The 24999-nt window shown below is 41.4% G+C and overlaps 1 protein-coding gene across 1 annotated transcript in view; it reads left to right on the plus strand.

Moving 5' to 3' along the window:
* Positions 1-24993, plus strand: part of PSTPIP1 (proline-serine-threonine phosphatase interacting protein 1) — a 56745-nt gene extending 31752 nt beyond the window's left edge. Inside the window, exons 4-15 of the mRNA XM_085303942.1 lie at positions 2334-2368; positions 4058-4164; positions 6113-6175; positions 8118-8216; positions 10054-10099; positions 10922-11001; positions 13826-13924; positions 14663-14759; positions 17791-17875; positions 19379-19449; positions 20984-21084; positions 23592-24993. Of these exons, the coding sequence (XP_085160068.1) occupies positions 2334-2368; positions 4058-4164; positions 6113-6175; positions 8118-8216; positions 10054-10099; positions 10922-11001; positions 13826-13924; positions 14663-14759; positions 17791-17875; positions 19379-19449; positions 20984-21084; positions 23592-23723 (1015 nt within the window). The 3' untranslated portion in view covers positions 23724-24993. The remainder of the gene's footprint in view (positions 1-2333; positions 2369-4057; positions 4165-6112; positions 6176-8117; positions 8217-10053; positions 10100-10921; positions 11002-13825; positions 13925-14662; positions 14760-17790; positions 17876-19378; positions 19450-20983; positions 21085-23591) is intronic.
* Positions 24994-24999: the final 6 nt, after the last annotated feature.

Raw genomic sequence — 24999 nt, forward strand, 5'->3', positions numbered from 1 at the left:
AGAGACCATGCAGGGGGCAAATGGGTCTCTTGGTTGTTCATAGCCGGATGCATTATTATACCAGAAGACAGACCAATCCTTACAGAGAGCCAGCAAAAAGGAGAAAAGCTTCCTGTATGGCTTCTGATCACGAAATACCCTGGTAGCTCAGATGCCTGGAAACCAAAAAAGCAGCAAACTGCTTTTGTCCTTGCTGTGTATTCAGAATGCATTATTCTTCAGTATCCAGCAATTTTACCAGTCTTGGCATAAACTGAATCACCAACATCAAAGAAAAAAAATCTCTAGGAATAATAGATCAACACAATGTGCAAAGAGTATGTGCAGTTTGCAAGTGTCCTGTATTTTTGTGTTAAGAGTTCTGCCTTTTTCATTTCAGTATTTACATATTTCTGGAATGAAGTTGCTAGCACATTCCCCACCTTCCACTTTATCACCTTCCATGATAAAACAAAAACAAACAAACAAAAAAAAAGCTAATTTTATTCCATTTGCATATTGAATTTTTCAAAATAAGCTATTAGAGTTTTGGAGTGGGGAAAAAAGGCTAACTTAACTGGTGATATTCCATTCATCTATTAAGGTCAAGCTTTTATAACTGAGCTGGAAAGAATCCTGTTTGATTCATTTTGTTGTGAAAATTTAGTTTCCACCAGAATTTCACACCAGACTCAATTTTTGTGCATAGGGTACAGAAGGAAATGCAAATGAACCTTCAGAATGTTAAAGGATTATTAGGACTATAACCCGACAAATATTCAATCTAGCATGTTTTCTCTGACTCATCTCAGGAGATTCACCACAACAAGTTGAGTTTACTACAGTTATTTCCTTCAGAAGAAGCTGAAAGAGTCAAACAGTAACATCAATATCTGTCATTTCTGGCTGAAAGTTCTTTCCTTGTATTTGCAGTTATAGCTACAAAGCTGTATTTGGATGTGGATTGCAAGGCAGTTATCACTGAAGACAAACCCCGTCTCTCCCAACTTCTGTGCATTTCTCATACGCCTGGTAAGGCGGTCTTGCTTCTGCAAGAGCAAGCTTTGATYAGGAAACAGACGTCCAGTCTAAAATAGCATAGGGCAAGTAGAGTCCTTCACGTGTCTCTTAAGCCTCCTAGAACGACCCAAGAGATGCAGGATTTCCCTACCCATCTGTAATCACACATGGCTGGGAAATGATACGCTTTTCTGGGCTGTCCTAGTAGCCAAGCTTCAAGCAGGGAGATTTTAGTCTTCATTAACAAGCTTTTCTCCTGGGCCCCTCCATGGGCCAGTAAGGGCTTTCTGGAGACCCCAGGCTTTTTTTTCCCTCAAGGGAAAAATACAGTCTGGGTCCTGAAGAGATACTTGTAAATCTGAAACACCTCCAGATTACAGCGTAACCCTGGCTTGTGTGTCTGCAAGTACTCTTCCAGCCTGCAAACTGGCAGCTAGAGCAGGTTAAGTTGAAAGTGCCTCATACAGAGTGTTTTCTCCTCTCAGCACCTCTATGCTGGTCCTTCCGCTGCATTCTTAAAAAGGACAGAAGCTTGCACAAAATCAGGACACCAGGTGATCTATCTGCTACCCTTTTCAGCACCTCTGCAATGCTCCATTGTAGTACCTCTTCCTCAGTGGCACAGGTCTGTCGAATTGGGCAGCATAACATCTTTTTGCTGATCTCCATGCTGTATTTCAGTGTAGTGTTGATGCCCCATTTCACAGCACTGTTTAAGCAAGGGGTGCTTCTCAAAGGTTGAAAGCTCTTAGGAGCACTAGGTTTTCAAAAATCTAGGTAGGCGCTCTGAACCATTTTTTTTTTTAGGACAGTGATCTGTACCACATGGTGGTGCTACAAAAGCATAGTAGGGAGGATGCTATGTAGCATAGCTGCTGCAGCTTCATGGGTGACTGAGGAAGAAAAAATTGCTTGTGCTGCATTCAACACAGAGGGTGGAGTTGTTTCCTCTTTACCCTTCAGGCTAGTGCTCCAAAATCCAATTCCATTAATCATCTTTACTTCACTCAGATGACTTGTATCTATTGGCAAGGTGCAGGGACAGAGAAATGTCTGTAAGCATCCACAACTCCAGATACTGTGRGATCAAAAAAGAGAGTGTGCATAAAGAGTAGTGTAATTCCTTGCTTCATGGAGCATTTTATTGCATTTCCTAATGCTAACAGATTGATGCTATCATGCCTGTTAGCATGGTCACTTTTTATGACACGACTAATAAGAATTTTATTTCTATGTGGTTCTTTGAGGTGCTAAGGGAAAATTTTTCCTCTAGATTCAAAACCCATTTTGAAAAGCCTATACTAACAAAGTTGCATTTGGTTTTTACCCCACAGCACACTGAGGGCAGCWTTTGAGAGCCTTAAGCAACGTAAGTGTTTACATCTTCCTTTCTAACCTGGGTAAAAAAAGGACACCCTATGCATCCATCCTCTTTGAGAGCGTTCATCCTTTTCCCCCTTTATTTACAACTCTTCTATTCCAGTTTGTACTGTGCAGAGCAGAGTGAAAGGATGCTCTCTGGAGAGTCCCTTTCCAAGGGTGGGCATTGAATCTAGTTTCTAGTGGCAAAGAAAACTGCTCATGGAACCCCTTCAGCGGGAACAGTGCTTGCTCTCTTCTTTTCCCCCCCAAAATGAGCCCTCCAGGCTCCTCCTCTCATTCGCCACCTCCCTTCTTCTCCCAAGAGATGAAACAGATTTAAATCTGTTCCTTATTTAGGTCCCAGAAATCTTTGAACTGGGAGTCCTGACTCCATATCCTCCTTGCTTTTGAATGAGGAATTAGTTCCCCCCCCCTTTTTTTCTCGTGTGCAGAAAGCAAGTGCCAATCAGTTGAGCATGACTGAAAACTAATTAAAAAACAGACAAACAAGCAAGCATAACTGACCATGCAGCATCAGTCAGTGTCTCCAGTTTGCTGGATGACCACGGTCAAATTCCCCAGGGCAGTGCAGTGCCCCTTCCTTTCTATGCCACTGTTCACCCATCAGTCACCTTGTCACTTCTGGCTTCCCCAGAGGATGATGTTAAATGGAGACATAAGCGTCTCCCAATGCTCTTGATTATGGATATCACTGAGTGTCTCTAAATGGCCCAGAAATCCAACTACATTTTGACTGTGTCCCCACAAAACATGCTGTCTTATCCTCCCTCAGAAAAAGCTGGTCTTTTGCAAACTTTTTGGCTGGTTTCTCAAGTTAGTTTTATCTGGATCGAGTCACAGAAGATCAACTCTGCTCCCTCTTGCACAAACCACGGCCATGAAAGCAATATGCTTTCTAAACTTACTCTAGGCTGAACTAAAAACCTGTCAGAGCCAGAAAATACAACACCATCATATCCAACAGGACAGTGTACTTGAGTATTAGCACCCGTTGCTTAGATAATAAAAACATCCTTTTGAAAAGCAGCTATTGAATTAAGGTATTTTTAGAGCCTGGATAGGGGGAACTCAACATTTTTGGAAAATGAGGGGCTCCATTTCAGAGGCACCAAAGCAGAAAACACAGAGAAGTTACTAGGCCCTTCAGACAATCTCAGCCAAACGATCTGAAATTCAACCCATCTTTGTTGACCCTTGCAAATTCTCAACTTGCTGTCTTCTCTAGTAGCACTTGGGCCAGGCTGGAGGGAACAGGCAGAGAGCTCCCTAGAGCAACGATTAGGCAGCAGTGTAGTGGGAGGGAGAGCTGGCACACGGAGTGAGCGCCCTTTCCTCTCCTCCAACACAACACTCCAGCCTAGCTAGGGGTGAGTGGGGCTGTGAAGGAGCACAGCCAGGCTCTTTTCTWGCCAAGGCTGCTGTGAATGAGTGCTCCAATCCTGCAGTGGGAGGGTTGCCGATGYAACTTGCAGGCACTGAAAGAACCTGCAACAAGCTCTATTCAGGTTGCATGAACCATCAGCAATGGCAATGCATGCAGAAAGAGAGAGAGGCCTTTTTGTTAAGGCCRCCCTGTTCATAGCAAGTCTGCCATATCCTAGAAATGCATGCTAGAAAAAGCGACTTTATACTTAGACCTTTCCACTCACTGCATACCAATTCTGACCTGCTTTAGAAATTGAAAGTGTTGGAAACTCTCATATCCAGCTGGCAGTAATGCTGAAGGATGAACTGAAAGGAATAGAGGAGTTCCGAGAACGACAAAAAGAGCAAAGAAAAAAGGTGAGTAACTGTAGAAATATTGAAACAGGCTGGGTCAATGGACAGTCCATTCTCATGTCCYGTCTCCAGCCATAGGTTGCAAATGCTGCAACAGATGATAAAACATGCCCAGTGTGCCCTGTTCACTCCATACACTTGACTGTGGAGGAAAATCTCTTTCTGATCACAGCTGGAAATAACATAATGCTCTGAAATCAGGAGACAGAGGCTTTAGTCACTTTTACTCTCTCTAGTGCAATTGCAGACACTATTCTTATTCCTGTAAGAACTTAATCCTTTCTTTTTTTCTTTTTTGTACCCTTGCTAATTGTGTTGTTTTATTAAGATCCTGCATGCACTAAAAGAATGTGGTAACATAAACATTTGAAAACAGGAAACAAACATCATTCTGAATGCAGCACCTATRTATGCTGAACACCTTAAAAATAATTGGCATAAGTAGCATGCATCTAGCTGGTGTTGTATAATGAAGATTTGAGTATATTTAGGACTGGGCTTCTTCATCCCCTTTCATCCTATTGAGCTCTAAGTCCCTTGAAAAAGTAGCTCTTAACAGAGACAACAGTAATCACTTTTACACCTTCTCTGGTTCCATGGGCAGTTGAATCAAATTTCCAGCTAATTTAACACAAATAAAAAAGCATATGAGCTGTGTGCAATGCAGCAAAAATCTCATGTCTACAGCCCTGACACRCAGGAACTTGGAGCAGCAGACAGCTCTGGAAATGAGAGTTGGAAAACGGTTCCGATTCTGACAACGCTGCTGCTCAGCTGCTGCTGCGCTTTGAGGTCCCTGCTGGGATTGCTGTCCCATGAAGCAGTAAGGCATGCAAGGATAGACAACYGTACATCAGCACCAGAAATGCTGTTCATTAGCATTTATGTCTCCTACCCCCACTTTGTCACTAAGAAACCTGCAGAGAGAATCTCTCTCCTGTTGAAAACAATAAGCTTGTAACTCAAATGGAAGCAGTTAGAGGGGYCTGGAAGAAAGGTGAAAAACTCCTCTGGAGTCGCAGGACATTGCAAGCTTCTTTGTCACAYGTATGGCCATGAGGGAATCATCATGAGAAATGCAAAGTGTCAGCATTTTTGGTGACTTCCCAAGGCACTGCAATATATGTTTGTGTTGGCTCTGCTATAAGCTCTCAAGATTGTGCTATTTAGCCTTATGTCAAGCAATCCTCCAGGAAGCTCCASAGAGTTTTGCTTGAGCAGATTTTAAAGATTAAAGGACCAAAAGTCYCACTGAAAAAACCCAGAACCTACCAAATAGGAACAGATCTCAATGTCATATAAGGCCGGACATACCACAATTAAAACTATAAAAGAGAATTCAGCACTGTCCTTCCAGAGCTGACCAGATGACGTTGTGGAAATCAAATCACRTAGAACATAAATTCACCAGAAGTAAAGCAACAGACAGGGAATTGCACAGGAATTGCTCGTGTTTAGAATGGACAAATACCCTTATTCACATGGGCGAGACATTGGCTTGCTCTGCAAAAACGCAAGATCAAGTTCTTGAACCAGCAGAGGAACTCTGCTGGCAGAGCTGATGTGCAGCGTGACTGGATGTCACACTATTTAGTCTCCTTGAGGAAAAAAAAAAAAAAAAAAAGGAGGGGGGAAGGAGGAAGAAAATGAAGATCAACATCCTCTCTGCTATTAATGGAAACCCCTGAAGCAGAATTACCTTGGATTATTTCTACCTGGCACATTAATGCTCTCTGTCACTTAGAAGCCTGTCAGTTACAAAAGCAGAGTATCCCAGGGGCACGTGGCTCCTCTTAGAAAGGCTCTGACAATGGCTTTCCTAATCCTGCCACTAAAAAAAAAAAAAAAAAAAAAAAAAAAAAAAAAAAAAAAAAAAAAAAAAAAAAAAAAAAAAAAAAAAAAGAAAAATGATCCAAAGCAAGAAATGCTTACTTCTGCATGTTTCTTACAGTACGAGTCTGCAATGGAGCACATGCAGAAGACCAAGTTGTTGCATTATAAGAAAACAATGGAGGTAAGTAAAGAGGTTTAGTACAGGCTTCTCAGATGCAAACTGGTTCCAGTTTGAGACAGGATGAAWTCTGCATCAACACATACCTATATTTAAAGAAAGATTAAGAATGTATGTGTGAGCGTGTAGGAGCGTGAGTGTGTGAGAAAGAGATGATGTGATTCCTGCTACAAGGAGGAAGCTCATTTTCCCTGCAACACCACTGAGCACTCTCCCAAAACAAACACCCAGAAAGTTCATGTGGAAGGAACAAGACCCCTRTTCAAATAGGATTTGATTCTTTCTAGTTAAAGATACTTAGAGTAGCAAATTTAATTTTTCACCTTGTGTAAACAGGGTTTCAAAAACAGTGAGGGAATCTTGTAAACAGAGCTTACAGATACAGAAACTGCAGGCAGCCGGTATTGGTTTCCAGCAGGCAATTGCCCATAAAAAGAAGTAGCTGCAGATCTGCCAGTGCTATAGCTGGAACTGTACTAATAATTTTTATTTAAAAATGGTTATTGCTAGCAGAGCTTCTACAACAGGCAGTTCTTCTGCTGTAGATAAGGATTTGCTATGTTTCTGAGGACTATTCTGAAACAAGACTTCCCACGCTGGGTTTAAGTCCATCAGTTGAACACAATTACAGCTTCAATGTTACATAGTATTACATGGTCCTGTCTGCATGAACAAGATCAAAACTCTGTCTAACCTCATACAGAGGAATTGCATCCTACCTCCAACAGCCATCCCAGCTGGAACATCAGTCTTTGTGTGGAGCTTCCTTGTAGCCACAGCCATAAAAGGAGGCCAAACCAAAGCAAAGTGATGAAGCATAAGCTCAAGGCTTGCATGAACAAAGCCACAGATTAATTTGGAACAGGAGCAGCATAGATGCATGGCAAGGTTTAGCATGGAGTTAAGGGMGCTAAAAGGGACATGAAAATTGGGCTAGACTAGAGAAAACATAATGTTGGTTAGCATAGTTTTAACAGGTCCAGGAGGAGGAGGAGAGATTTATGAAACATAGTTGCAGGACAAACATAAATAAACTTCCATTTTATTTAAAGTATGATCTTGCTTTAAGAACTGACAAAGAGGTGACATTATGGAACTTTCTACTTTTTATTCATCCTAGTGACTTCTGTGATGAAAACCTGAACAAACCCCCAAGTTAAAACAAAAAAGAAACTTTAAGGAAGACAATTACATTTCCCTACTGTCAGAATGGAACATTTTGAATATTTTCATTAAACTTCAAAATTAGAATGAAATATTTCATTCCTGGTAAAATAAAATAGTTGGGTAACCTTGCCTTCTGTAAAATTGAGAGGAGAGGGGCAGATGAAGGACAATCAGATAGAAAACGGTGATGGGATGGTTCAAAACAAAGGTGAATGAGTGGCATTTCATTTATTTTTCAAGCTGTGAAATGGAAAATCCAGTTCCTGATCAAATATTGAGACTGGGGCTGGGCCTGTCTCAGTGTGGARGGATAAGCAAGTCATCACACTGACTTCAGTCTTCTGATGCTTCAAGTCACACTGGGGAAATAGCAGCATGCACTGGCACCCTGAGGAACGTAGGCTCCTAACTTTGTTTCTCTGCACTGTACCTCAGGTAAATGCCTGATGTATGTACCGATGGTGCTAACGCTCCCTGCGTAGCTAAGAGCACCCAGGGCAAGTGGTAATCTCTGCTGGGAGCTGCAGTTGCCAGGCTGCAAGAAGAGGAGCTGAAATGGGGTCCCAGACAAGCTACTATTTATACTGTCAGCCTCCCTCAAGCTTTTCAGCTCTCCTTTTAATAAATATCTCCTTGTGGCATCATTTCAAGTTGTCTCCTTTACCATCCCCAAACTTGAGCACTGATATGTTCCCCTAGACTGCAGAAGAGGAAACACTCAGGACATCAGCTTGGTTCCCTAACTCTAAACCATCCATTTTRTTTCATTCCAACCCAGTCGAAGAAGACCTACGAGCAGAAGTGCAGGGAAGCGGATGAAGCTGAGCAGTCCTTTGAACGGACAAGCACTTCTGGCAACCAAAAGCAAATAGAAAAGGTAACTCAGAGGACAGTGGTATTTGGGTGATGCTTCAAAGGGATAAAGCAGTTTTCCTTCTCAAAGTACGATTGAATACAGTTGAACAGCCCAGTCTGGAGTATGCCAGGGGCTGCTGCTTTCTCTTCTAATTAGCCTGTTAAAACGAAAATTAAAAAGAAGCACCTTCACAAGGAGGTCTTCCTTCACATATTTCTCTACAAGGCTTGGCAACCCTCATCTTGTTCTGTGATAGGCCAGGGATTTTTAAAAAGTTGGGGGAGGGATTGAGTTATCTAATTAATTTATTCAAGGTTATGATCTAATTGCTGTATGAATTCTGAAGGGAAACTGAATGAGACTTTTCTCTAAAATTAATCATAAAAAAGAAACAAGTCAGAAGTATGTCATTCAGTTAGTTTTGGCATTGGTCGCTTACATTAAGTAGGCATAGTATCTTACATTAAAATGCATCTTTTTCTCAACATTTCTCTCCTTATGGTTAGTTTAATTTCAACAACATTTACAAACTCAAAAATAAATCATTGGAAATTAAGGCACTACAGCCCTTCATTGCATCGTCTGATACTTGTAGCTGACAATTCACTAACTTTTAATGGGAACATTTTATAGTGGAACAGATGGAGAAAACAAAATAAATGAACTCCCTTCGGCTCGATAAAAATCGGTGCAGTGTAAGCAGAAAGGATCAAAAATCATCTCAAGGAGTGGGGGGATGGAGGCTCTAAAAACAGCATCAGAAGCTTACATTTCATATCTAACATCCTCAAATTCTCGATGAGCCAAACCCGCCACCTTAGTTACTAAGGGGGGATGAAATTCTGACCCCACTGAAATTACACGAGGACTCTAAGCAGCTTAAATGGCATCAAAATCTGATCCAGCTCCGTTCATGCAGAAGAATCCCAGGGTGTTTCATTGCCATTATTTCCACACACATGCCAATGCATTTGAAATGCATGGAGGCATCTCACAAGAAACATGTCAGCTGTTTAATTCTGCACAGCACTCGCAAACAGTTTGTGTCAGGAAGAGAATAAGAATGAAGCTTATATTCCCAGCTTACCACACATTTTCCAGCCAGCTGTGATGAGGAACGTGGTCATGAGAACCCCTACCTGAGCACTGTCCTGAAGGGCAGAGCAGAAAAATGCGTTACACTGATGTCTAGAGCCGTGCGTTAATGTACTGTCATCACCATCTGTGCAGGAAGACCTAGGAGTCCCGAGCTGTCAATAATGTCTAAATTTTCATTTGCTAAAAGCTGCAGATTTTTTTTTTTTAAAAAAAGTTCTACTTGGAGTGAATTTTGCTTTTAGGCTTCTGAGCTGTTATGAGAAATAGTCTGGCATTTGCAAAACATTTTAAAGGCTAACTGTGTGTATTATATGAGGAGCTCAGGAGATGAAGAATTTTAACTGCCATTTATTTCTGCTTATAAATACCTATTAGAAAAGTACATTGAGGATTCTAGGAAAAACTGGCTTGGCCAGCAGACACAAACTTCAGGCTGGATCATACTAGCACTTAACAGAAAGAGCCCCTGTGGGAGGGATCTAGTATGGTAGGAGTGCATACAAGAACTGCAAATTAATGTCAGCTGTTAGATTGTAGAATTGTTAGATTTCCCTTGGGGTCAGTGGACTTATGGCAGCATCTACGAAATTCCGGTCTCTCCTTCTCAACAGCCCATGTTCTCTAGAAAAGTGCATGCAGGTAGGGCAGTCAAAAAGTGCTTGCAAGCTTGAGCCTTTTCCCTAGAAACTGAGGATTAGGGCAGAAGTAAAAAACATGGTCAGAAATTAAGTTGGGTTGTTTCTTTCTTTTCTTGTTTCAGAGTCAGAACAAAGCCAAGCAATGCAGAGACGCAGCAAATGAAGCAGGTGACGCTCTGTGCGCAACCGAGCTAAGATTTTTCCTGACAAAGATCTACCAGTACACTGATTTTGATAGAGCATCACCCAAAACATCCAGGCTAGCCCTGTTTGAGGTCAGGTTTCCCAAAGTCACCTGTCCAAAGACTAATGAAGGAGCTTCTAAAGAACATGATCAGCCTGCTAGTAACCCACGTTTCCTTGAGGCACGCCATATGCTCTCATTAGAGAATTAATAGAAGATTACTGTTACAGTCTTTACTCAGGAAAGGAAAGCTTTTCTTAAAGCAAATTTGAAAGCACAAAGAATGACACTCAAATTGCTACAAGCCAGCACAAACCAGATACCAAGTCCCTAGCTTCACTGCACAAGAGAATGGTAGCATAGCTACATTCTCCAGCCAGAAACACCGTGTATGTCTAAAAGGTCAAGCCAGCAGATACCTGAACCTGTTCATGAGTTCAGACTTGKCCCTCACTRCTCAGGTACAAGTTCACACTAAATTATGTGCTTTGTTGGTCTTGTCCTGCAAGGAAAGTGCCCAAGGAGTCCTTAGCATTGCCTAGGTTCTTGTTCTCTGACTTGCCATCTTCTCACCCTATCATGAAGTTTAGAGATGATTTGAAAACCATGCAGAGAGATTCCTCGCTCTAATAAAGCTGAAAAAAAAACCCCAAAACAAACATCCTTGTTGTCCATCAGTTCCAAACTCATGTATTCTTGTTAAGCCTGTGGTTTGCTAGAGCAAAACCACAGCAAATGCCTAATAGGAGGAAAAGGAGAAAGACTGCGTCATCTTTGGCCTAACTTCTGGGTGTCTATGTTTACAGAGAAGGTGTACAAACAGCACATAGAGCAGCTGGATAAGGTCAGGACAGACTGGGAACAGGAACACATCAAAACCTGCGAGGTAAACATTGACTTTTGCTGCAATATATCTGTCCGCTCTTTATCTTACCCTACTTACATAGATCAGTTTAAGATGTGAGACACTGTCCCAAGGGTTTTGCTGTTTGCTTTATAGGGAGTCTCAGTAGACGTCTTCTGCAAAAATACTGCAAAAACTAGAGTGGATTTAGACACAGCTCCTAGCTGTCTCTCTCACACTCTCCTTGCTTGTTCAGCATATGTATGTACATAAAAGGCGGGGAGTTAAGTACAGAGGTGTGAGAAGTGGAGCAATATATGAACTAGTACAATCTAGTTGCAAGCATTTGATGCCAGTTTTCACCCACAACATAACATATGAATATGCTAGTTTTACTGCAGATCTTCCATAAGAGCCAAGATAAGCTTGTTTCTAACGTAACTGCTTCGTGACAAAATGTAATTTGAGCAGGAAAAGAACAGAAATGTAGAAGTGAGAAATCATTTTTAGTTCAARAAGTTTTTAAATTGAAAGAAGAATAATTTGATTAAATGAACAAACAAAAATCCCCTTTAGATTACATCTTGCAAAAGTTTTACAGAGGGGCTTTTCATTTGAATGCAGGACAATTTTTTGTGTTTGTTTCATTTTTTTTGTAAATCTCAAGTTCAACAGAGATTAAAAATAACTTTTTTTCTTGCTAAGATATATGTTGTAAAAGCATGTATTGTAGCTTTCTGAGAGCAAAGATAGCCAAGCCATAGAGAATCTTTCTGTGGTCTTGGTCTACAGCTTTATTTTGCAGAGTATGTTATATTTGCTTTCTGCCATGGAGCAACCTTGCCATTGAAAGGCTGTGAGGAGAGTGGGAATAAGCCAATACTTCTATTATGTTCAGCATGGACAAGGAGATTTGCACTTGGCTAATAAATTTTGCACAACAATTTACAGGAACTAGTTAACATTAAATCAACCATACATTTGGTCATACTGGTCCTTCTAATATATTTCTCCATTTGCTAAAGTCCAATTTTATATGCTTACTTGTTTCAGTTCTTACTTCCACATAAAATGAAGTGCCGGGAGCATAGCTTTCCAGTTCCCTGCTGACGTTTAGATCTTCCCTATCTGGGASCACTGGAAAGTCCCATGACTGGCACAGACTTTCCACGGAAATCGTGCCAAGCCTGAATTTCTCACAAAGACGTGTGTTCTTCCCTTCTTAAGAAGCCAACAAACAAGTAAAATAYTCCTAACCTAGAACACTATTTCTCCCACATTGCTAAACTCCAAATACCATATAGACCTTGTGACCTGCCCACTGCTTAATTCAAACAATCATTCATAATGGAGTGGCATTTTTAACTCCTTCTCTTAAAAGCACTTATAGGTAGGAGAACTGATAGATTTATTGAAATATTTCAAACTAGTAACTAGAAGAAAAATCATCTTAAGCTCCCAAACTCCTAGCTGCGCAGCAGGGAATCTGGAAACTCTCTTTGGCCCACAGCAGAGTGCTGGGCATCCACAGACTGAAAATCCTGGGTTGCGAGTGCAAGCACTGGGACAACCTTTGTCACAGAGATGGTGCCGTATTCCTTGTCAAGGAAAGCCAAGGTTTGCAAGCAKCTTGTTAGCAAAGCTGACAGGGCAGGAGGGATTTGTCTAACACTACATCCACCTCTAGTTTGCAAAGGGTTTGACAAGTCCTAAGTCACTTTGTTTCCCCTCTTTGATGAGCTGCATTTCCCGGCAGAATGTTATTTATCTGGAAAATTCCCAGTCAGCTCTAGCTCTAATTCAGTGGCCACTAAAGGCTTAGCTTTAGACAAAAGCTTTTGGCTCTGAATGGATATTGAAATCCTCTTTCTCCTCCCTTCAGGTTCTCTTTAAAAGCTCTTTCTCTCAGAAACTTGTCCTGACACCAGTTGACTCTCTCTTGACTCTCTCTCTCTCCTCTTTTCTTTTTTTTTTTTTAAAAAAAGATTGTAAGATATTAGATGGCATGCAGTGTACCCAACCGAATGTTTTGTTGAATAGTGCATACATTTGTGGTATTCTGGACATAATTACTAGCAAATGGAGATGGAAACAGATGGCTAGAAGCATCTGAGCTTTTCACACCTTATATAAAACTGAAAATTGATGTTCTACTTATAATAGTACAACTTGGAGATCAGGTTCTCCCCCCCCCCGCCTCTTTTAAGCTTTTAAAAGCGAGTTTATCTGCCTCTTCCTCCCTCTCAGTTCACATTCCTCCTTTCTTTTTCCCTCTTCATTTCCCCAAACCTAGTCAGCTTTATAACATAACAAATTCAGGCAGATAGGGGAGGAGAATCAATTCCGAAGAAAGAGAAATGTCTTTTCTTTGCCATTAAAATAACCTCAGAAATGAACAAAGACAACCCCAGAGAACCCCAAATAGCTTCAATATAGAAAGGTTTGGAAATACATTTCAGAAGTCAGAGATAAGATATTTTTGGCTCTACCTCTAATTTTAATACAACTCTCATCATAGCAYTCTTCTGACTTCTTTAGCATCAAGATTTCAGCACAATGGGCAAACAGGACCCTGGCTCTGAAATCACTGGCTGTGGCCAGCATTCAAATCCAGATACTGATTATGTTCCCTTGCTCTGTTTTTATCTGTATAACATAACTTTAATTTGCAATGCATTAAGAAAACATCCCTGAGCATGAGCGAGTAGATGTAGTTTCCCCAGTAGCTGAAAAGATGTCATCTATGAAGCATCCTTCAGAGCAGCTCACAGRAGGACTTGGCCAGAGGAGTCCCAGCCCCATCACTGCCTGCAGTATGAATAACTAACTATTCTGACACTCCCTCACATCTCTTCTCTGGCTTCAGGTCTTCCAACTCCAGGAGTGTGACCGCATCACCATCCTCCGAAACTCACTGTGGGTTCATTGTAACCAGCTCTCCACACAGTGCGTGAAAGACGATGAGGTAGGGGTACCTGCCAAGGACTTCGCACATGGAAGAGTCCTTTAACAGTACTGGCCTGCCCTTCCCTACATATACTGACAGTCTCCAGCAAACCTGTCTCTGTACTGTTCTGGCATGTTCAGTGTGGGGAAAGCCTGCTGAATCGAGCTTGTTCCCTTTACCTGAGGTGTAAAACAGATACATGCCTGGATTTAGACAGTCTATGTTGCATTTAATGACACTCTCCTCAGTCTGTCAGGGAATGTTTCCAACTACCAGCTGATAAGTACTCAGTCAAGCATATTTGGGCTCATGCACAACTTTCAGAAAGGCATCCAGTCATGGTCTCAAAATGTAAAGATAGAGAGAGTACATCAACCCATGCTGGTGTTTTGCTCTTTGTTTCAGCCTTTGACTCTCATTGCAGAGTCATGGCTCACATCATGAAAACATGCATCCTATTCCAAATTTGAGTATGTCTGAGTTTTAACTTTCACAGTGGTTGGTTCCTACTGTTAATTTCTTTGCTGCACTGAAAAGGCCTGGACTGCCTCCTTCCTCGTCTCATAAAAGAATGTCCAGAACACAAGGAAACAATTGTATTCCATGTAAAGAAGAATGGTTGTACCAAAGACAGGCCAAAGACCATCCAGATCAGACATGCTGAGTGGAAAGTATCTTTTAAGGGGAAAAGTATTAGAAGAGAATTAATTTCTAACTCAATGCAAAATGTTTACGTTCTTGGTCTCTGTTTTGTAGCTGTATGAAGAGGTTCGGGTAAGCCTGGAGAATTGTGTTATAGAGTCAGACATAGACTACTTCATCAAGACCAAAATGACAGGAACACAACCTCCAGGTAAATTATTCTTATGGGTCTTGTCAGATGAGTCATTTGTTAAATTCAGGTTGCAGTTGTGCAGTATACCTCCTTCGGGAATGAAGCCCACTGGGAGCTCTTGCTGTCTCTGGGCTCTGGCTATTCACTCCCACTCCCTGCAGTTCACTTSCTCCTCACTGTGCTGCCATTGCTCATTGTGCAGCACTGTAAGTGGGACTGCCAAATGATCAGAGTTAAAAATAACTCTCCAAAAAAGAAGAATTTATTTTGGTTTTTAAACGAGGCTTATTTCACAGTACAGCTGAACTGGCACAGCTAAGGAGGCGGCAAACTGCCTTGCAGAGATGGCATCCTCAATTTCCCACAGTGGTGACAAGTCAGAGCCAACTTATCACGTAACTGCACCCTCGTGTCCCCTTGAGGGGCTGCCTCTTTGTTTGTAGCACAGAAAAGATCAGACTTTGTATTCTGTTTTGTTCCACCTGTCCAATGGGGAATAACGTCTGACCTGTCAGGAAGTTGTTTGTATAAGGACAAGTCTCTGGTTGGGGGAAATTCTGAATGAAATTGGCTTTGCTCCAGAATGCAGAAGTGATAGAAGGTTCTGAGATCTCTGTCCCTTCAAACTAAAGCAGCCTTTTCATTGACTTCAGTGACCTAAACCTCTGTGCTGAAACGGAGACTGGGAGAGCAAGAGCTAACAGCAATCACAAAATGAAAACATGCTGCTCCAGGGTGGGAGTTCTCTGAACATGTCATAGAAATGAGGCCACCTAATGTTTCACACACCCCAAACAGAAACCATACCCTCTTCAACATCAGCACAAGCTATTTACAGACTAAGTGAATGCCTGCACTTCTCTGCAGCTGCTGCAGCAAACAAAGATTTACAGCCTTCAGGAAAGGAGAGAGAACCTCTGTCTCACCTTTTCATTAGCTGAAGGTGTATATATGTACCTATTCTGAAAAGATCTCCTCCTCCCTCATTTATTTATGCATAGATGCTGTTTCACTTCCACTATCTGCTGTAGCACCATATTGGTATGTCRGAGAGAGAAAATTCCCTCAGTGTGGACTCACTAGTATCAACGGAGCTTACGTCCAGCCAGAATGGGCAGTAGGCTATATTAGGATAAGGACATTTGATACTGATACAGTCTTCCGTTCTAGGAGCTGCATTGGTACCAACATCAGTAGCACAAATGCCCCCCCCACTCCAAGGGATAGTTGTACTGGTACAAGAGCAGCTTTACAACCCTTTGACTTTATTGCAGGGCTCAGTGCTGGCAGCAGCTGCACTGTAGAACTCCTTCAGCAGAGCTGGATGCTGTCACTAACCCCAGCACTGAGCCGTCTAAGGCCTGGTCTTCACTCAGGCTTTCCACCCTTATACTTATGAGAATTGAGAGTAGGGTTTTCTGGATTAAAAAGATATATATAGATATAGCAATATATTGATACTGGTACACTGGATGCCATTTTGCTGGTGATAGTTTATTCTTCTTCCAATAGAGGGATTTAAACTTGACTAATTTAGGAGCATTTACTGAGGTAAAGCTACATTTTCACTGCAAGAGAGAACTGTGCCTTGCAACAGTGTGAAACAACTGCTGCATACAAGAAAGCTCTAATTCTCAGCTAGTTTTTTTTGCATGAGATTTCTCATTCTCCAGTCACCCAGGCAATTCTCTGAGAGCAGGTCTTGGCCATGTCAAGACTCATTTCTAATAAAAAAAATATTGAGAAAAAAAGCCTTCCAGAGCTTTGTAGAAAATGAAGGAACAACTGACTTGCTTTTTTTTGCCACCTGCTAGAAGGTGACATGTTTAGAAAGTCACATAGTATCTCCACAGCTCTGGCTAATGAGCTTGCGGAACAGTGCATAACAAGCAGTTTTGCATTGTGTAACCCTCATACTGACAAAAGCTTTGGTTTCTTTAGGTAGAGCTGTTGCTCTCTCTCCTTTTCTACCTAATCGTAACATATATTACAGACTAGAAATCATACCAAGCGACAATCTAGAAGAATAATAAAAGACGACCCTTAAATTGGTCAGAAAACCCCCTAATTACTGTGAGTTACTTGCAGCAATCACTCCTCCGCACATACAGTTGTATGCGTATGCTCCACTTACGAATTTGGCTGGCCCAATGTGAGAATCCTAACACAAACCTTAACCCAGGTTCCCATTTCTTAATTAAATCATATCAAAATGGAGCTAATATGGTCTCATGGCTTCAGAATCGGACTTTGCTTGCATTTGTTTTGCTTTACCACAGAGAAGGCAGAAATGGCATGTGGCCACCTGCTCTAAGCAGCTTCACTGTAAAGTTCGACTTCGAAATGGTCTCAATTTTGCCCTTAACAACACCATAAAAGAGAGGGAAGGTGCTGTAACATAACTGTGTTTGAGAGAACAAAAATCAAATATCTGTGGGTAAACAGCAAATCAACTCTCAAGGGATGGAGGAGGAAGATAAGAAAAGTAGGAAGTCACTTATGCACAAGCACAGACCAGGAAATTGCTCATTATTGCAGCAAGCAATAAGCTCAGAAATTTCCCCAGCTCTGACAAGAGTTCCTGATTCAGCACATCAAAAAAAAAATAATAAAAAAAAAAATCTCAAAACAATAAAATAAAATACCCAAACCACTGCAGCCAGTTGAGTCAAGGGTGTAGTCCCAAGCTTGCAATGGCCATGTTCTGCTCCTTAAAGCTGAAGGGGATAGAAAAGGCAACAAAGAAMACAGTCATGGAGGAAACTTGCTTTCGGGATTAGGGTTTAGCCACAGCTATGGAAYGGTTCTCCAGGACCTTGACTGTGCTTGTGTCAGCTCAGCCTTCCACCAGGGATGCATCTGCATGCAATCACTTCAATGGCTTTTGTCAAATCCCCAGGTCCCTTCAATCTGCTCCAGTAAGTTAAAGGCAAGCGCAGATGCGTTACAGTTTGCTCCACCAGCCCCTGAATGGCCATGCCATCAGTTGCATACYGGTGGAGAGAGGTTTTGCCTGTTTGAACATCTCATTTTTATTGCCCTATTGCAGGTGCAATAGGTTATGAGAACTATTATGACAGACAACAGAACAGAACTAACAGCAGCTCAACCCCGTCTTGTGGGATGATGAAAAGGTGAGTGACAAACCTTGGCTCCCAGAACAGGGAACAGGATCTGGAAAGTTATTGCTTCCTTATTGTAGGAAAACCCATTAAAACTGCAGTCAGAGTAATTTTGCCATGGTCTAGTGGGAAGAGAGACAAGGGACAAGTTCAGAAAACAATCAGGTGGCCAGCAATAGAGAGCATTCACTTATTTCCTCTTTTCCTGTGAGTCATGGCACACTGCAACAAAAACACTTTGTACAAGAGAGGGCAAAGGTGATTTTTGTTGGGAGTGAAGGCTGGGGATAGCTGTCTTTTTCAGTAATACCTCCTGGCTGACTACACTACACCGCCCAGCTGAGCGGAACAAAGAGCTGCTCTCTGTATCTAGACCAAAGCGGAGGGGAGGGGGAACCTCAGTGATGATTAGGGAGTCACTTTTTTTTCCCTAATCTATTTAGGCTGATAAATGCTTTGTAACATGGGTACAGTTTTATCAGCAGTAGAGCATGGTAGCATGGTTTAAATATTTTATACTAAACAGATAATTCACAGTGGTTTTTTAAGCAGATGATCTTTATATTTTGACAAGCCTTATTAGATGGCAAAGTCAAGGAGGGCATTGTGGTCTCATATTTAAAACATACATGGTCTAGGCTTGTTAGTGAGCTGATAAGGTTTATACATAATACTTTTTTCTTCAGTTAAAAGCTAGATTTTCTGTAAAAACTAGTTCCTCTGCTACATGCTGTACAATTACAAAAGACAATTGCACTGTAATTTAGAATACAACCATGCTCTGCAAGGGCAAACAGTCTAGAGAGACTCATTCTGAGTTTTTCAGGAACTGCTGAGCTTGTACATCCAGTTTGCAGAAACACAGAGCCTCCACCAGCTGAAAAATCAAATCCCTTAAATTTGTCTTAAGCAGGCAAAGCTATTGTTATCTATGCTTGAAACTCATGACCCATATTCTCTCTCTGCTTGGTCTCCAGTATCAAGCTATGATGTGGAAAACATCCAGGGATAGATTTAAAAAATCAAAACAAAAACAAAAAACCCTCAAGACTAACAGTTTTTAGAAAGGCTTGTTATAGCTTTTGTATTTTAAGCTGTACCAGTTTTTCTTAGAGACAAAGGGATGGTAATCATATAAACAGCTGATAATCAACTGATAATAAATTTAATAATTGATAAATAAATTGAATAACAAGACAATCAAATTACACATCATAAGCCTTTAGATCAATGAAAAGTATTACATGATGTATTTTGTGCACAGTTTAATGATGGCTGAAGGCTCGACAGGTTAAGTATTTTGCTCTATTTCTTTTTAAGTATATTTTAATCTAAAGATAAAAATATCCACAGTATAGATGAAAATACATGGCCACAGGAAGAGGTGACATCTACCTAGTGCTGCAGCAGATGGAGGGGAAGCTGAGTCAGACAGCTGAGACTTGCAAAGACTAAAGAACGCACATCCTCAATCCTGTTCACTCATTTTGCCATTGGCTTTTCTTGGTTCTGCAGATTCTCTGGCTTACTACATGGAAGCAGCAAAAACAATGGGGAAAGCATCATTCCTTCTGCCCCTCCTCTTGGTATGCCTCTCCAGAAGTAAAATTACCAGATGTGTTTGTTTAAGATCACATTGCTAAATGAAGCTTTGGCACAGAGCAGAAGCGGTATAGCAGGCATTCGTGTACCGGTAATCAAGAAGAGCAATCTGTAAACCACCTTAGTATTAGGCAACTTCCCCAGTTTAAAATGCCAAATAATCCATATAATCTTTGGGTCATAATTTTTCAGAACTCTCCCTGGGCAAGGAAGAACTGTAAATTCTGACCAACACTGCCTGTCTTAGATTATAATTTCTTCAGAGGTAGTATATGGTACCTCTAAGAAGCACAAGGGATTAAGTTTTTAAACAGATCAGGTTCATGCCTGTGAATGCAAATATTCACTGTTTCACAGTTACACTGTCTTACCACAACCCTTCCGACTAAGCATTTATCAGAGAACATTTAAAAAAATAGTATTTTGATTGTGCAGAAAGTAACAGTTTATGACATTGTTATTGGCTTGATATAAAACAAAGAAATTTTAAACTGTGATTTCTGGCTAAAGAACCAAAAATGCTGTTTAGCATGGCTTTAAAATGCACCCAAATCAATTTCCTCCATCAGGCCTGCCTGACTGCTTGGACACCCACAAATGAAGTGCAGACTCTCTGATTTGTTGCGTTTGGTGCCCAGCCAGGGGAGACTCTCCAAAGCTATTAAACACCAGCTGGATCCGCCAGGCACCAGCCGCCTTCCACTTCCAGAGCGTGTATTCAGAGTGTCCATGCAAATACAACCTGAAGGCATCCAGTTCCTCACAAAGTTGCATCATAACTGCATATGTAATAGCATATTAAGAAACAAACAAATAGCATTGCCACATTGCACGTGGATTTAACAGTGCCTCTAGTCCTTATACAAGTAGCCAGTCAACATCTGTCACGGCCCCTTTTGCTTAGGCCCGGTATAATCTCCCTGTAACTGCAAACAAGCTCTACAGGTTGCCTCTCCTTTCATTAGGATGTTACCTAGAACCTGGTATATCTCACTGAGCAGTTAACACACCGTCATTTTTACATTCTGGAAAATCCTTGACTTTGATCAAAGAGTGATTTTTAACCTGGGCTGATCTAGCAGGCTATCAGTATGCAAGTAGAGTCCATCTTCCCCTTCCTCTTTAGCTGAGCCCTACAGCTTGTTGCCTATGTGAATCAATGTATTACTAGAATTTTGCACCTGTAGTAGCAAATATTTTAAACTGGTTTAAATCATCATATTTCCTTTTTCACACTATTGGGATTGTGTTTTATCTGGGTAAATGTTTTCCTCAATCTGGATGAGGCTAAAGCTAGTTTCTGGCCTCCCACAAAGTTCAGTGGGTATATTATCATCTAATCAATGGGACACAGTYTTTGTGCAAAACTTTACCTATGTTTCACAGCAGCTTTTCTAGGCATGTACATCTCTGCACATAGAGAGAACAGAGACCCTTGTGTTTGTGAACTCTTGCATATGATTCCACGCATTGATAAGCAAGTGAACTCTTTGTTTCTCTTTTTATTTTTTCACCCAGCAGAGAAAACAGATGGGGTCTATGCATCCATTTTTGCAAATGAACAAGCAGAAATCACATCATCACAGGACTACAGAGTACTTTATGACTACACAGCCCAGGTAACCAAAAGCTTAAGAATGAATATTTCATACTGTGCCAGGTTTAAAATAGATATCATCAATCTAAACGTCTTCAGAATGGTAATTCTATGAAGGAGAGTGTTATCCTTACTTTACAGACAGGGATATGTAGAGAATTATTGGTCAAGGTCACATCCAGAAGCCAGGAATTCCAACTGCAAGTTTGTGGTACAAATCACTAGACCATGCTGCCTCAAGATAAAACAGTAACATTTTTTGCAAACGATCACACATTAGCATCGTATACCCTTGCCTAAATCAGTGCTGGGCTGTTGCAAGCTCCTTCTACAGACTCGAAGGACTCATACACATGAAAACCTTTATTTTTAGGTGATAATAGCTAAGTATGCAGTTTTACAGGCACAAGTGTATGGAACTGAAACGATTACAGAACGTACTAAAGCTCCTGCTCCTGTGCTAGTATATGCTTAGGMAAGCCCCATACCCTGAAGAAACATATCAAGGACAACATATGCACCCAGAATATAATGGATATAGCATTAATGTGAAAATGTTTCACTAATGTTTTAAGAGAACAAGTGACAGAGCACTGCAGTCAGGTGAAATCAGAGAAATTTTGATTAAAATGGCAGTGCTGGGAACTCAGTAAGACAGCAAGACTGTGGGTCCGCTAAAAATGACCACAAGCTCTTTGCTGATTGAGTGGTCGAGATCTGGTCTCACCATGCCTCTGAAGAACAGCACTTTCAGACACTATCACGGAAGAACTAAACAGTAATGTGAAGAGCATTGCAGCATCAACTCCTGTGCCTTCCAGCTTTCCCTCTAAGTGTATTCTGACCTTACATTTTTGTGAAATGTTCTTCTAGGGAAAGTGGCTACAGATCCTTTACATAAATTTTATTGCAGCGTTATAGCAGAAGTAAGAACATGTGACAGATGTCTATCTAAGAATACTTTTCCATTTGATCTCACTTATGATGTGGGAAGCCCTACCCCAGATTAACACCCTGGCTTTAGCTGAGGTCTCCTCCAGGCTGCAGTGGACTGAATCACCACATTACAAGACAACTCTTCAAATAAATCATACTGTTTTACTGTACTTTGATGCTRCAAGTTGCAGAATCACAGCCCTGGCCTCAGCTGACTCACAGTTCACAAACTGTCCTAGCATTCGTAGACCTCCTTTTAAGAAAAGGGCCTGAAACAACATGAGATCTGGCATTTTCATGCTACTCCAGTTCCTGGGTGATGGAAACAAATTGAGCGCATATTACTTTTAGCTCTGTTTAACAGATCTATAAGGAAGGAAAGGAAATCATTAAAAAAAAAGAACACTAAAAAAAAAAAAGAAAGAAATTCACAGGCTTTCAGAGTACCAGGTGCAGATCTTCAGTTGTTTCAGATAGTCAACTGGGTAGTCCAACTGTATAAACCGCATTCTCCCCTTGGAAATACCCAGTGCCCTGCCAACTGTTCCTCATGAGAGTCAGTCTTGGGAAAAGGCTCACTGAACAGGCCACGATGATTTTTGTCTTCCTCTGTGGACTGACCAGTATTGATAAAATGCTGGTCTGTGACAAAAATCAGGTAGTCAGACAAGTTATGAACACAGAATGTGCGCTTAAAGGAGAGACACCTTTTAAATATGCTTTGTTTTAAACCTTCTTTTATTATTTGCTTGAAAGTCCATTCAAGCACAGCTAAAAGCACCTCACTGTGTGTGGCAGTTTCCTTAATGGGACTGCTGGATCCCTTTGTAAAGGAAATAGGTTCCTAGTCCAGGACGTACAAAGGTTTTTCGTGGCTGAGAAAGAAGCCTGTTACTACTTTTAGTCTCTACATATATTGAGGCTTCTCTCTTTTCAAGTCATTCTTACCTGCTCAGCTACCTCGGCTAAATCTAAATTTAATGCCTCAATCCCATTTTTGGAAGTTTACGTTATCCTGTTTTCTATTTTACTACACTGTGGGTAGCAAAATGGTTTCCTAATGAAAAACAGAATGGCACCACTGAATGGACTGAGTGCCAGAATTGCTTGCAACTACTCTGTTTTAGGAATAAAAGTCACCCATTTCAGGACTAGTCACTATACAAAACAGTGGTGAGCAGTGGAGGTATTAAGAGACTTGAGAAATCTATTTAAAGCCTGGATTAGTGAAGGCACAGTTTTTATCTCCCTTGGGAATTAAGCCTTGTGCTATTTTATTTAGCAACACCTACAGGCCAAGGAAAATTCAGATTGGTTGGCTTAGGAAAGTCATGTTTAACTCCTTCTGGCCATCCCTTACAATACAGTAGTCAATTCCAGGGAACGTGGAAGCTGAGGAAGTTTCTAAACATTTTAAGGAAACAGTAAACTCAGTAAGTGCACAATCTCTGACTGCCTGATATTACAGGCTCATTGCCAACCAGAAGAACATTGGGAGACTGTTGATGAAAGGCAGAGTGAAACACCTGCTATACGCTCAGGCCCTCCTGTGCTCTCAAGCTAATGAGATTTCCATTCCCTCTCTCCTTTCAGAACACAGATGAACTGGACATCAATGAAGGAGACATTGTAACCGTCATTGAAGAAAGAGAGGATGGTTGGTGGACAGCAGAAAGGAACGGGCAGCGAGGCTATGTGCCAGGGTCCTATCTTGAAAAGCTCTGATGGAAAGTAGTTGCAGTCCTCAGACTTTAAAAATATTGTACTACTGAAAGAAATAGCACACAAGGTCTGCTTCAGTTGATGAAGGACACTCCAAAATATTGTCCTCTACAATTATTAGTCAGGAAACCAACTGACCATGCTTTTCTCTTCCTTCCTCCACCTCTTGGCCTACATTGTCTGAAAAATTTGCTTCACCTCAGAGAGGCTAAAACTTGTATTTCTTACCAAGCTCCTTCCCACGTCAGCACTCTGTGATGCCAATAATGTCTCAAAGCTTGACAAACCCAGAGAACAATCCTGTCCAGAACTTTACTGCACTAAATGAAAAAGATCCAAGAGCTGGATGTTTCTTCAGGATGGGGGATCACCTCCAGCCAGCCTGTGACCCACTCATGGTCCCAGCAGCCACATCCTGTCCCTGATCCCCTACTCTAACTGCACAGCCACGCAATTATCTCTGGCAGGGGATGGAATCCAAAGGACCCACATATTCCACAGGCAGACACATTTGATGGTTGAGGGTCTTACCTGTGCAAAGCAAGGCAGAAGCTCTGTTAAGTTTCTCTCTACAACACATGAATGTTCAAGGAGAAAGGTGGGGAATCCTCTGTAATTCCCTGTCACGGCCAGTGACAAAAACATGACAAACAACRAATGTAGCTAGACAGAAGCACCTGAARGGYAGATACACACTAGTAGGAAGAAAACAAAGCCATGCCCACCACAGTGACCATCCAGCACAATGAAAGCCATGTCTTCTATGGCTTTGCTCTGCACTAGATTCTGGAGCAGTAAAATAAGGACAAATGAGGATGCCAAGGCTGGCTTTTGCTAGCTGGATAATTTACCAGACACCTCACTGGCATTTTTCATGTTTAAACAAAAGGAACTAAGCAAAGTCTTCCAGCAGTGCTGCACTGCCCTGATCACTCTCCTCTGAGAGAACYGCCAATTACCTTCTCATGTAATCTGCATACAAATATCATTAGTTAAATCTCCTTCCAACTCACTTGTCCATCTGACTGATTACTCCCATTTCGTCTTCTTCCCACAGGCTTTCCTGGCTCTTTAAATGCTATCTACAGCCTCTGCATCTCTGAGATTGCTGGCATAGGATTGTCCTTGCTCCTTTCCAGCTACTCATCTTGTGTTTGCTCTTCAGCAAACTCTACTCTTCAGTGAAACTGCACAGGGCAACTTCTCTGTATTCCGCAGCCTTTCAGCTCTATCAGTCTTTTCAGTTGAGTAGGAATGTTTCCAACTGCCACTGCAGTTA

This window comes from Rhea americana, unplaced genomic scaffold, assembly GCF_003343005.1.
Source record: "Rhea americana isolate MKP2758 unplaced genomic scaffold, rheAme1 scaffold_201, whole genome shotgun sequence".
NCBI classification, from domain to species: Eukaryota; Metazoa; Chordata; class Aves; order Rheiformes; family Rheidae; genus Rhea; species Rhea americana.